The 13,495-nt window shown below is 45.0% G+C and overlaps 1 protein-coding gene across 3 annotated transcripts in view; it reads left to right on the forward strand.

The window, feature by feature from the left end:
* The first annotated feature begins 6,425 nt into the window (after positions 1-6,425).
* The window catches only part of VPS36 (vacuolar protein sorting 36 homolog), a 31,972-nt gene continuing 24,902 nt past the window's right edge, over positions 6,426-13,495 (forward strand). Inside the window, exon 1 of one of the 3 annotated variants that reach the window (XM_027557336.1) lies at positions 6,426-6,678. In XM_027557336.1, coding sequence (XP_027413137.1) covers positions 6,583-6,678 — 96 coding nt within the window. In that variant the 5' untranslated portion in view covers positions 6,426-6,582. Of the gene's footprint in view, positions 6,679-6,771; positions 7,219-13,495 lie in introns of those variants that run through there. The other 2 variants (XM_027557337.1, XM_027557338.1) reach the window with 2 other exon arrangements.

Here is a 13,495-nt window from a genome sequence, read left to right on the forward strand (position 1 = left end):
TCAGGTGGTCTGGTGTGCCCATCTCTTTCAGAATTTTCCACAGTTTATTGTGATCCACACAGTCAAAGGCTTTGGCATAGTCAATAAAGCAGAAGTAGATGTTTTTCTGGAACTCTCTTGCTTTTTCCATGATCCAGCGGATTTTGGCAATTTGATCTCTGGTTCCTCTGCCTTTTCTAAAACCAGCTTGAACATCTGGAAGTTCACGATTCACGTGTTGCCGAAGCCTGGCTTGGAGAATTTTGAGCATTACTTTACTAGCGTGTGAGATGAGTGCAATTGTGCGGTACTTGGAGCATTCTTTGGCATTGCCTTTCTTTGGGATTGGAATGAAAACTGACCTTTTCCAGTCCTGTGGCCACTGCTGAGTTTTCCAAATGTGCTGGCATATTGAGTGCAGCACTTTCACAGCATCGTCTTTCAGAATTTGAAAAAGCTCAACTGGAATCCCATCACCTCCACTAGCTTTGTTCATAGTGATGCTTTCTAAGGCCCACTTGACTTCACATTCCAGGATGTCTGACTCTAGGTCAGTGATCACATCATCGTTATTATCTGGGTCGTGAAGATCTTTTTTGTACAGTTCTTCTGTATATTCTTGCCACCTCTTCTTAATATCTTCTGCTTCTTTTAGGTCCATACCATTTCTGTCCTTAGTTAGTTTGGGATATTGTGTAGTTTTAATTTTTCTCGATGAAATATCCCATTTTTAGTGTAAATTTGCCTACACTTAAGGCCATCTTTGGGAGTACCAACAGTCAAACAGCACCATCACCAGCCCAAAGACATCACTGCTGTTTAGATATTACTGTGAGTATTGCTGATTATTTACTAAAGTTTCACCAGAGAGGTTGGGTCACCAGGGATTCCCATTAAGTGACATAAAACAGTTTAACAAAATAGAACAGTTAAAAAGTGACTTGACCTTCCAAAGCATTATGGTAAATGAAAGAAGCTAGCCACAAAAGGTCACATACTTGGTATGATTCCATTTACATAAAATATCCGGAACAGATAAATCCATAGAGCCATAGGGCTTCCCTGGTGGCTCAGATGGTAAAGAATCTGCCTGCAATGCAGGAAACCAGGGTTTGATCCCTGGGTTGGGCAGATCCCCTGAAGAAGGAAATGGCTACCCACTCCAGTATTCTTGCCTGGAGAATTTCATGGATAGAGAAGCCTGGCGGGCTACTGTCCAGGGGGTCGCAAAGAGACATAACCCAGACTGGGGGCTGCCAAAAACTGGGGTCAGAGGAAAGTTAGGACAGACAACAGGTTAGGGGCTTTACTTTGAAGTCATGGAAACGTTTTGAGACTAAGTAGAAGGGCTGAAATTTTCAAGCTTTTATTCATGGCTCAGTCTTTCTGGTGATCAGCCCTCATTCAGGAACCATCCAGGAGCCCACCTGGAGTCATCTCATTAGAACAAGATATACTCCTACTGCTGTCATCACTATGGAATTTACTAGGGTTTCAGTTCTATGCCAGGTACCTGGGGCAGAGACCAATATGTATTTTCTATCTGACAATGGATGCATCTCAAAAACATGACATTATGTTTAAGAAGTCAGATACAAAGGACTACAGACCTTATAATTTTATTTATATGAAATGCTAGAAAAGGTAAGACAATAGTGATAAAAAGCAGATCAGTGATTCTTAGATGTCAGGAAGTATGTGTGGGGGGATCCGAATACAAAGGGATCCAAGGAAACTTTCTGTTGTGATGGTAATATTCTCTACATAATGTCTACACACACACACATACATATATATGTATTGGTAGTTAAAACTCATCAGATTGCATATTTAAAAACTGGTAAGTTTTATTGCATATAAATTATACCTAAATAAATACAAGAACCCAAAAGAGAGGAAGAAAGGAAGGAAATTGTGCTCAACTGCATTTTTGGACAAGCATCTCAATGTTGAATTGCATCAAATGTCTTTTATGATTCTTTGGTGATCATTTGATTTTCTTCTGTGATCTATCAGTGGGTTAAATTTTTTGTCTGTTAACTCTTCTTTAAGAACTTTTTATTTTGAAGTATAGACATTTAACAATTTTGTGATAGTTTCAGGTGAAGGGACTCAGCCATATATATGTGCTGTGTGTGCTCAGTCACTCGGTTGTGTCTGATTCTTTGGGGCCCCTGGGCTATAGCCCACCAGGCTCCTCTGTCCATGGGATTCTCCAGGCAAGAATACTGGAGTGGGTTGCCACTTCCTACTCCAGCGGATCTTCCCAACCCAGGGATCGAACCCGAGTCTCTGTGTCTCCTGCACTGGGAGGCAGGTTCTTTACCACTACCGCCACGTGGGAAGCCCCAGCCATATATATACACATATTCAATGGGTTAAATTTTGATAATAGGTTTCCTAATACTGAACTGTATTTGTTACTCCTTGGATAAACCGCACTTGAATTGCACTGTCACTCTTTTATTATTCTGTTTACTTATTTTTGCTATTAATATTTTAATATATACTTTTGCATTCATACTAATGTGACTGTTTTTTAATGTGGTATTTTTGTTGAGTTTTGGGATTAGTGTTTCTCTGGCTTCACAAACAGAATTTGAAAACTTTCCTTTTTTATGCTCTGGAAAACTTTAACTGCTAAAAGATTTATTTTTTTCTGTCAAGGTTTTAAAGAATTCACCTGTGAATCTGTTTGGACCTGAAGTGTTTTCTGGTTTTCTTTTTTGGTAACTCTTTGATAACTTTCTTTGATAACTTTCTCAATTTTAGGCTTTAAAAATCCTTTTCTGGGGTTAATTTGAATGTTCACGGTGTCCCAGCACCCACTGCAATCAAGTTTTCACATTCATTTGCATAGGGCTCTGAAAATCATCTTTTATGAGACTCGCAGATGTTCAATCTGAGTTTGTGTCACTCTTAGGGTCTCCAGTAGCCGATGCTCACGTACAGCCTGGAAAAGAAATCGATGATTTCAGAGGCAGTCCTTTCCCATGTTGAAATTTCCAAGTAGGATAAAGCATTTTGTTGTAGTGATCCAAACTGTATCTTCCAGAAACTCAGATCATAGAATTTATCACTGGGAAGGGCATCAAGAAATGATCTGGACTCTGGGAATTCCCTGGCAGTCCAGTGGTTAGGACTCTGTGCGGCACTGCAGGGGCAGAGGTTCGATTCCCCATTAGGGACCTAAGATCCCACATGGCGCAAGGCCAGGCCAAAAGAATAACAACAACAACAAAAACCAGCCCAACTCTCACACAATCTCACTTCCTCTTCTGTTTTTGAGCAAAGAAACCAACCCATTTCTTTGCTTTCCTTGGCAGCAAAATTCCTCAAAAGGAACATCTATGCTCCCTGTCTATAAGTCCACTGCTCTTTTTCTCTTTTAAAATCAGATCATGAAGATTTTTTCTTCCACCACCCCATTGGACCACTCCTGCCAAGGCCACCAAAATGTCCACATGAGAAAAGCAGGGATCAGTCCCCCAGCACCTGCCCCATCAGCAGAATTGTCACAGCCCAGCTTTCCTCCTCACAGTACCCCCTCTTCTCTTGGCTTCCAGAACCCCACACCCTCCTGGTTGTCTCCCTACCTCACCAGCAAGCAGCTCCTTCTCCATCTCTTTCTCCACACCCCTTCCTCCCCTGACCTGTATGCTTCGCTGTAAATGAATATTCCCCAGCTCTTGAGCAGGAGTTGTCCACAGTGTTAGCCACTCTTCAGGACAAAGATCTTCTTTTGATTAAAAGGTATTGAGAAATTGTCTCATTGGTAAGTGAAAACAAGAAAAAAGAATAGAGGGGAGGAAGGTGGGAGGCGGGTTCAGGATGTCGGGGACCCATCTATACCTTTGGCCAATTCATGTTGATATATGGCTAAAACCAACACAATATTGTAATTATCCTCCAATTAAAGTAAATTAATTAAAATAATAATGGTCAAGTGGCAAAAAAATAACAAAAACATCTAATGTAGCCAGGGTAACTTGGCTTGGATGAAGAACAATTTGCTGGTGGCACTACGGCCTGCCTCAATAAGTTCCCAATATGTAGCAGCTTTGCGAAACATGGGTTCAAACTCTTAAAAGCAGTCCTCCTACTTTGGGAAGACACTCTAAGAAAATAATCCTAAAGGGGGAAATACATATCAGTTGTAGAAGTAGAAATGCAGGTGCTTCATTTTTAATGCAAGATAGAGAAATGAAAAGGACAGCAGCCAAGGCCCAGCAGGTGGGAGTGGCAGTCAGGGACTGGTTTGCAGAGACCCACCCACAGGTAAATTATCATAGATCGATATAATCCTGAAATACTGTCTAGAGTAAATTTGTGAAGTCTGTGTCAATACTGGAAATGTTTAAATGAAAAGGATTTTAATTGGAAAAAAAGTGGGGCACAAAATAGTACCTTTTTTTTTTTTTTTTACAAAATAGTACTTACATATTGATTGAACTGGAAAAGGTCAGTTTTCATTCCAATCCCAAAGAAAGGCAATGCCAAAGAATGCTCAAACTACCTCACAATTGCACTCATCTCACACGCTAGTAAAGTAATGCTCAAAATTCTCCAAGCCAGGCTTCAGCAGTATGTGAACCGTGAACTTCCTGATGTTCAAGCTGGTTTTAGAAAAGGCAGAGGAACCAGAGATCAAATTGCCAACATCCACTGGATCATGGAAAAAGCAAGAGAGTTCCAGAAAAACATCTATTTCTGCCTTATTGACTATGCCAAAGCCTTTGACTGTGTGGATCACAATAAACTGTGGAAAATTCTGAAAGAGATGGGAATACCAGACCACCTGACCTGCCTCTTGAGAAATTTGTATGCAGGTCAGGAAGCAACAGTTAGAACTGGACATGAAACAACAGACTGGTTCCAAACAGGAAAAGGAGTATGTCAAGGCTGTATATTGTCACCCTGCTTATTTAACTTCTATGCAGAGTACATCATGAGAAACGCTGGACTGGAAGAAACACAAGCTGGAATCAAGATTGCTGGGAGAAATATCAATAACCTCAGATATGCAGATGATACCACCCTTATGGCAGAAAGTGAAGAGGAACTCAAAAGCTTCTTGATGAAAGTGAAAGTGGAGAGTGAAAAAGTTGGCTTAAAGCTCAACATTCAGAAAACAAAGATCATGGCATCTGGTCCCACCACTTCATGGGAAATAGATGGGGAAACAGTGGAAACAGTGTCAGACTTTATCTTTTTGGGCTCCAAAATCACTGCAGATGGTGACTGCAGCCATGAAATTAAAAGACGCTTACTCCTTGGAAGGAAAGTTATGACCAACCTAGATAGCATATTGAAAAGCAGAGACATTATTTTGCCAACAAAGGTTCATCTAGTCAAGGCTATGGTTTTTCTTTGGTCATGTATGCATGTGAGAGTTGGACTGTGAAGAAGGCTGAGCACCGAAGAATTGATGCTTTTGAACTGTGGGGTTGGAGAGGACTCTTGAGTCCCTTGGACTGCAAGGAGATCCAGCCAGTCCATTCTGAAGGAGATCAGCCCTGGGATTTCTTTGTAGGGAACGATGCTAAAGCTGAAACTCCAGTACTTTGGCCACCTCATGCGAAGAGTTGACTCATTGGAAAAGACTGATGCTGGGAGGGATTGGGGGCAGGAGGAGAAGGGGACGACAGAGGATGAGATGGCTGGATGGCATCACTGACTCGATGGACGTGAGTCTGGGTGAACTCCGGGAGTTGGTGATGGACAGGGAGGCCTGGCGTGCTGCGATACATGGGGTCGCAGGGAGTCGGACACGACTGAGCGACTGATCTGATTGATTGAAGCTGTGTGAAAACAAATCAGATCATAAATATTCATCTGGGAAAAAAGTTATCAATGACAGGCTTTAATGAACAGGGCAGCATGCTGGGAAGTGACAAGAAAAGGGCACAAATATGCAGGAATAGTGTACAATCGGGAAGTCCAAGCTGCGTTCTGGGCTCCCTAAAAGTCTCTTGCAATCTCTGGGTTTGCAGCTGAGGACAAAGACTCTTGAGAGTCCTCCGGACTGCAAGGAGATCAAACCAATCAATCCTAAAGGAAATCAATCCTGAATATTCATTGGAAGGACTGAAGCTGAAGCTCCAATACCTTGGCCACTGGCTGCGAAGAGCCGAAGAGCTGACTCATTAGAAAAGACCCTGATGCTGGGAGACATTGAAGGCAGGAGGAGAAGGGGACGACAGAGGACGAGATGGTTGGATGGCATCACCGACTCGATGGACACGAGTTTGAGTAAGCTCCGGGAGATGGTGAAGGACAGGGAAGCCTGGTGTGCTGCAGTCCATGGGGTCGCAAAGAGTCCGACATGACTGAGCGACTGAACAACAAGGACAAAGGATGGGGTGGACGTCCTCATCGGGACTGTGTCCGATGGACCGCTAGAGGGCGCATCAAGCACATCTCCACGTCCCCGGGCGCCCCGGGGCCGCGCGCGCTCCGCAGGGCTCCGAGGTCAGACATCTCCCTCCCTGCCGGCCTCCGCCCCGCCCGCCGCCAGGGGGCGCCGCAGGCTGCCCGGCGGCTCGGCTCGCCGTCCCGGAGCGCCAGCGCGGGCAAGCGGCGGAGGCCGGCCAGGCGGCGGCCATGGACCGCTTCGTGTGGACCAGCGGCCTCCTGGAGATTAACGAGACGCTGGTGATCCAGCAGCGGGGGGTGCGCATCTACGACGGCGAGGAGAAGGTAGGGCGGCGGCCGGCCGGGCCTCGCTCCGCGACCCCAGCTCCCCAGCTGGCCTCGCCAACAGGCGCCGCCCCCGCTGTCCACGCCCGCCCGGCGCCGGGCTCTGGCCCGACTCGGGAACGGCTCCCGCGGGGAGCGCGCGGACGGCGCCCCGCTCCCAGCCCGGGCAGAGACCCCCGCTGCGGGCGGCACGGACGCGGGCAGGGAACCCCGAGTCCTCGCCCCCGATCGCGCCGGGCAGGCCGGTTCCGCCTTTGTCCCGAGGCCGCCGGGTCCTGAGCTCCCGAACCGGGCGTGGCTTCGGGCGCCGGGACCTGGGGGAGCCCGGGGGACAGGGCGGTCCTGGCCGGAGCGGGAGCGGGGCGAACCGAAAGGATTTCCGAAGAGAAAAGCCCGCATCTCCTGGGACGCCTCGGCCAGAGGCTGTGTGTGTGTTGTTGATTGCTCTTGGTCCGGGAGAGACGTTGGAAAGGAGGTTTGATTGTTTGTCGAGTGATGGAACAGGCCGTGCCTGGTAATCCAAGCGTAAACCATAAAGAGGTGTGTTGCAGATGGCAGGGAGAAATACTACCTGTGTTTCACGGACACGTTAACGTTCACTGGAGACTACCGTCATACTACGAACGATCATTCTGTTCTGAATGAAATGTATGAGCTGGAATTGGGGGGGGGGGGGGAGCGGAAATTGCTTATCAGCATTTTTAGTTTCCAGAACTTTTCTCTTGCTACCTTCTCCTTCCTTGTAGTTTCCTTAGAGAGAAACTTCCTCCTGTACTTTGGAACTCGTTGCCTGACCCAGAGCTTTTCCTGTCTGTACTGGAGAGAGTAGCTTGAGGCCTCCTTCCTTCCAGGGCGGGGCTTAACTCAGCCACCCGAGGCACCGCTGATACGCCTGGGGACCCCGGTGCCCTGCCTCCTCGAGGGCATTTTTGCATGTTTTTATTATTGGGTCGAGATTCCCTTTTTTTTTGTTTGGACTTAGAAACTCTGTTTCGGAGAAGGCAATGGCACCCCACTCCAGTACTCTTGCCTGGAAAATCCCATGGACGGAGGAGCCTAGTGGGCTGCCGTCCATGGGGTCGTTAAGAGTCGGACATGACTAAGCGACTTCACTTTCACTTTTCACTTTCATGCATTGGAGAAGGAAATGGCAACCCACTCCAGTGTTCTTGCCTGGAGAATCCCAGGGACGGGGGAGCCTGGTGGGCTGCCGTCTATGGGGTCGCACAGAGTCGGACACGACTGAAGCGACTTAGCAGCAGCAGAAACTCTGTTTCCTGGCTTTCCTCCGTGGCTCAGCTGGTTAAGAATCCGCCTGCCAAGGCAGGAAACACGGGTTCAATTCCTGGGTCAGGAAGATTCCTCCAGAGAAGGGAATGCCTACCCTCTTCAGTATTCTTGCCTGGAGGATCCCATGGACAGAGGAGCCTGGCAGGCTACAGTCCCTGGGGTCGAAGAGGCGGACACGGGGTATGGAACTAAACAACAGCTCTTTTTACTGCTTCAGTATTTTTATGAACTTGATTACAAATTGGGTTTGCATCTTTTGCTTGGCATGATTAGCTAAATGTCTTTGTTTTTGTAAACGGAGGTACCACCACAGTATAGAACTGTGGTGACTGGGAAGCTTAATCAACGTCCCTTTCCTCAGGGGATTGGAACTTCCCCAAACAACTGGTCTTCAAACACAGCTCCAAAGTCACCCTCTGATAGCAGTCTTGCTTTTGCAGATCACCACAGTGTTGTTCTACTGTAATTCCAATATGCAAATTAGAGACATCTTGGCTAACACACAATATAACTATAATATCTTTAAAACAATAAAAAATCAAAACTATTAGTAGTTGGATATAAAAAAAAACCATTGCTGAATCAGCAAGTTTTAGTTTTTCCTTTTTTTATATTTCTGCTTGTTTTTGGGACAAGTAGATACAGGTATCAGGATTAAGAAAAAAGTTATGGGAAAAATTTAGTTGAGCCTTTTAAGTCAATTATTATTATTATTATTTTAAATAACCAATTCTTCTTACTGAAGTATAGTTAATTTACAATTCTGTGTCAGTTTCAGGTGTGCTGCAAAGTGATTCAGTTGTTATACTACAGGTTATTTGTTGTTGTTCAGTTGCTCAGTCATGTCAGACTCTTTGTGACCCCATGGACTGCAGCCTTCAAGGCCTCCCTGTCCTTCACCATCTCCCAGAGTTTGCTCAAATTCATATCCATTGAGTTGATGATGCCATCCACCCATCTCATCCTCTGTCGCCCTCTTCTCCTCCTGCCCTCAATCTTTCCCAGCATCAGGGTCTTTTCCAATGAAGTTATTACGAGATACATAGTTCTCTGTGCTATACAGTAGGTCCTTGTTGTTAGTCAAGAATTCTTGACTGTTCTGCAAGTTGAGGGTGCTGCGGGAGGGCTGAGCTCTAAGGCACTGTGGTCCCCAGGCCAGATCTACTCAGTCACTGGCTGAGCCTTCTCGAGTGTCACCTGAGGCCAAACTGAGTCCCAGGGGCAGTCTTGTGTCCTGGCTTCCTCGCTCTGCTGGAAGGTGTCCACATGGCCCGTGGTATGAGGCCTCCAGGAAGCTGCACATCAGCTTCCATATGTGAGCAGGAGCCCTTTCAGAATCTCTCACTTGCCCCCTCGTCTCAGCACCGCAGTGCAGACCTCCCAGCCTTCTCAGCTTTGCACTCAACCCATTCCTCCAGCCAGTGGGCGCAGGGCTAAGACCAGTGGGTGCTCTCTCTTCAACCTTGTGTCTTCTGGCTCTTTGTGAGTGTGAAATACATTAAAGCAAGCACACCTTGAATAGACATAGTACCTACTATGTGCCAGAAGCTTTTCATAATTTAATCATCTCAATGGGCATATGAGGTGACTATTTTACTGAATGAGAAGAGAACTCTCAGAGGTAACATAATTTGCCTAAGATCCACTGAAGTAGATTACCAGAAGCGTGTGTGCTCAGTTGAGTCCAGCTCTTTGAGACCCTATGGACTATAAGTGGCCAGGCTCTTCTGTCCATGGGATTTCCCAGGCAAGAATACTGGAGTGGGTTGCCATTTCCTTCTCCAGGGGATCTTCCCGGCCCAGGGATTGAACCTGGGTTACCACAGAGCCAGGGGTTAAATCTCTGCTGATCAGATTCCCAGAGCCTGTGCTTTGTTCCCAGTGCTGGAGTGCTTGAGAAACACAGCAGTCACCAGTGCCAGCCCCTTTCTGTCGTGTAATGTGTATCTTCCACATGCAATTTGTTTATGAAACAGCGTATCCTCTGAAAATGAGGACGCCGAGACCTTCAGTGGGTGGTTGAGAAAACTGCAACCTGTGCAGGGTCACACAGTTGGTAATGGTGGAGCCAGACCAGTGCTCTTTCCACCGCCCAGGTGCCTTTTGCTTGTTTATACAGGCACAGTTTTCATGGGCCCCTTATGACCGGATAATGTGTTTTCGTAAGCATTGTAGACAGGTCATTTGTTTCAATTCACAGAAGCGTCTGTTAGCCTCAGCTAATTTAAAAAGTAATGTAAGAAGGTTAGTGGTGTGTAAAGTGTCAAGTTGCTAGCTTATACTAGAAGATTTAGAAAATGTATTTTCTTAAGTTGGCTGTTTCACTTTTTAGGAATTTCAGGTTAGTTCAGTTGCTCAGTTGTGTCCGACTCTTTGCTACCCCATGGGCTACAGCATGCCAGGCTTCTCTGTCCATCACCAACTCCTGAAATTTGCTCAAACTCATGTCCTTCAAGTCAGTGATGCCAACCATCTCATCCTCTGTCATCCTCTTGTCCTCCTGCGTTCAGTCTTTCCCAGCATCAGGGTCTTTTCCAATGAGTCAGTTCTTTGCATCAGGTGGCCAAAGTATTGGAGTTTCAGCTTCAGCATCAGTCCTTCCAGTGAATATTCAGAACTGGTTTCCTTCAGGATTGACTGGTTTGATCTTCCTAAATTTTAGGAATTTACCCTTGGGAAATAGTCAGGGACACATAAAACTATAAAAACTATAATGAATGCATATGTGCATGTCAGCAATATTATATGTATATAGAGACATATCTCTCTCTATGTATAGATATACATAGGCTTCCCAGGTGGTGCTAGTGGTTAAGAACCCACCTGCCAATGCAGGAGACATAAGAGACAAGAGTTCAATCCCTGGGTTGGGAAGTTCCCCTGGAGGAGGGCATGGCAATCCACTCCAGTATTCTTGCCTGGAGAATCCCATGGACAGAGGAGCCTGATGGGCTACAGTCCACGGGGTCACAAAGAGTCAGACTCGACTGAAGCAACTTACACAGCACATAGCGTATATATGCTGGGAGGGATTGGGGGCAGGAGGAGAAGGGGACGACAGAGGATGAGATGGCTGGATGGCATCACAGACTCGATGGACGTGAGTCTGAGTGAACTCTGGGAGTTGGTGATGGACAGGGAGGCCTGGCGTGCTGCAATTCATGGGGTCGCAAAGAGTCGGACACGACTGAGCGACTGATCTGATCTGATTATTCTGCAATATAGGGAAAAATTGGAAGCAATCTGAATGTCCACTATGGGGCTTGGTTAATTAAGTATGACATGCCCTAACCAGCTTGAGGAATGACTAACAATAGGCTGCTAAGTGAAAAAAGCAAGTTATAAAATTATAAATATCATGGCCTCATTTTAAGTTTATATCCACACATCCTGGCTGTCTAATTATGAATGATTTCATTTTTGTTTTCAGACTTAAAAAATTTTTTTTCAACAGCATATTACTTTTATGACAGACAAATGTTAAAACAGTAAGAGCTTATTCAGTGAATGCCTAAGTTATTTTAACTACTAACTTTTAAGTAGTTGAAATTATTCTAGCTCTGAGTGGTAAGCACAAACCAGCCTAAACTTGTCTGTGGGCTTGAGCTCGTAATCCCTTGCAATCCCTGAAGCCAACGATTATTACACAATGTCTTCACTGAGGGCAGCAACGCTTTACACATTACGTGTGCGCATTGTTCACCCCATAGAAATGAAACGTCCTCTGGCTTCAGCTTAAAACTCGCAGCCTTATGCTTGGATTTCAGACAGATGAGGTGCAGTTTCTTAATCAGGACTATTAGGTAGTTATGCTGTGTAATGTGGCATCAGGTACTCTCAAGCTGACAAAATATTTGCTCCTGGGAAAGGGCAGTCTTACTCATTGGCAAAAAAGAGATTTTTTAAAAATAGCTTGAACTCAATCGTTTGGTTTTGTGTATGCCACATTAGCCAAAACATTCATCGCCAGACCAAAATAAGTGCCAGGAATGAGTCTGTGTTACTTCAGATGTTACTTCTCTGAGGTGCTGAAGTGCTTGGTGGAGTAATCTCTCTCAGAGTGTCTTCAGCCAGGCAGTGCAGGTTTCTTCCTGCGCATGCTTGTTAACCGTATTATTTAAAGTCACTAATGTTAAGATATTAGTAATATAGTCAGTCAGAGAAGGCAATGGCACCCCACTCCAGGACTCTTGCCTGGAAAATCGCATGGATGGAGGAGCCTGGTGGGCTGCAGTCCATGGGGTCGCTAAGAGTTGGACACGACTGAGCGACTTCACTTTCACTTTTCACTTTCCTGCATTGGAGAAGGAAATGGCAACCCACTCCAGTGTTCTTGCCTGGAGAATCCCGGGGACGGGGGAGCCTGGTGGGCTGCCGCCTATGGGGTGGCACAGAGTCAGACACGACTGAAGTGACTTAGCAGCAGCAGCAGCGATACAGTCAGTGTTACTCTTAGAAAATCATTTTTTAAAATTCATGTTATGTATTAGGAGAAGCCCCTGGTGGTTCAGATGGTCAAGAATCTGCCTGCAATGCAGAAGACCCAGGTTTGATCCCTGGGTTGGAAAGATCCCCTGGAGAAGGCAATGGCACCTTACTCCAGTATTCTTGCCTGGAGAATTCCATGTATTAGAAAAGGACTTCTGACAAAGAGTGTTTCTGCTTATGTTTGATTTAATAAAAAATAATTTATATACATTTCAGAGTTGCATGAAGTCATATATACCTGTAACAAATTCCTTTGTCTTTTCTTATTAGATGAATAATAAAGTTGTTAAAGATGGGTAAGCTGAAAGAAGTAGCTTGAGATAATCAGTATTCCTTTCCTTTTGGCACATTCTGTCTGTGTGATTGTGCACGTGTGTGTGTAAGCTATGTGTGTTGCTTCCTTCTTTATTAATATCAAGAGTATCTTGTTGGAAAATCCCATGGACAGAGGAGCCTGGTAGGCTACACTCCATGGGGTTGCAAAGAGTCGGACACGACTGAGCGACTTCACTTTATTAATATCCAGAGTATCTTGTAATATATTGTCAAGTGCCTATATAAGTACATTTATGTATATTTTCACTTAAGAATGATACATAATAATGTTCTAATTGGTTATTTACTTGATATACATTTTTTAACCACATTATTTTAAACTCAAAAGAATTATTATTGGTAATAATCTGGACCCTTACTAAAATCCTTTAAGTTTCTATTTTATACATAGGATCAAGCTTGTATCTTTTGAAATAACTGCTCCTCAAAAGGGTATGAGCACGTCCTACCTATGGCCAATTCTACTCTCTAGCAATTAGAGTGAATAGAAGCTTCCAATGTATTTCTTGCTTTCAACAAAAATGGAGAGGTTTGGCTTTCCAGTCTTTTGGGGTTCCAACTCCAAAATTTGCTTATTTAAATAATTTACAGTGTATATCAAGAACCCACCTTGTATGTGTTCGTTAGTCACTTAGTCGTGTCTGACTTTGCAAAATACTTCCAGTGCATAGTAACAAATTATGAGGATTACAGGTTTGGTCCT

Source organism: Bos indicus x Bos taurus, chromosome 12 (assembly GCF_003369695.1).
Source record: "Bos indicus x Bos taurus breed Angus x Brahman F1 hybrid chromosome 12, Bos_hybrid_MaternalHap_v2.0, whole genome shotgun sequence".
In the NCBI taxonomy this organism is placed as follows: domain Eukaryota; kingdom Metazoa; phylum Chordata; class Mammalia; order Artiodactyla; family Bovidae; genus Bos; species Bos indicus x Bos taurus.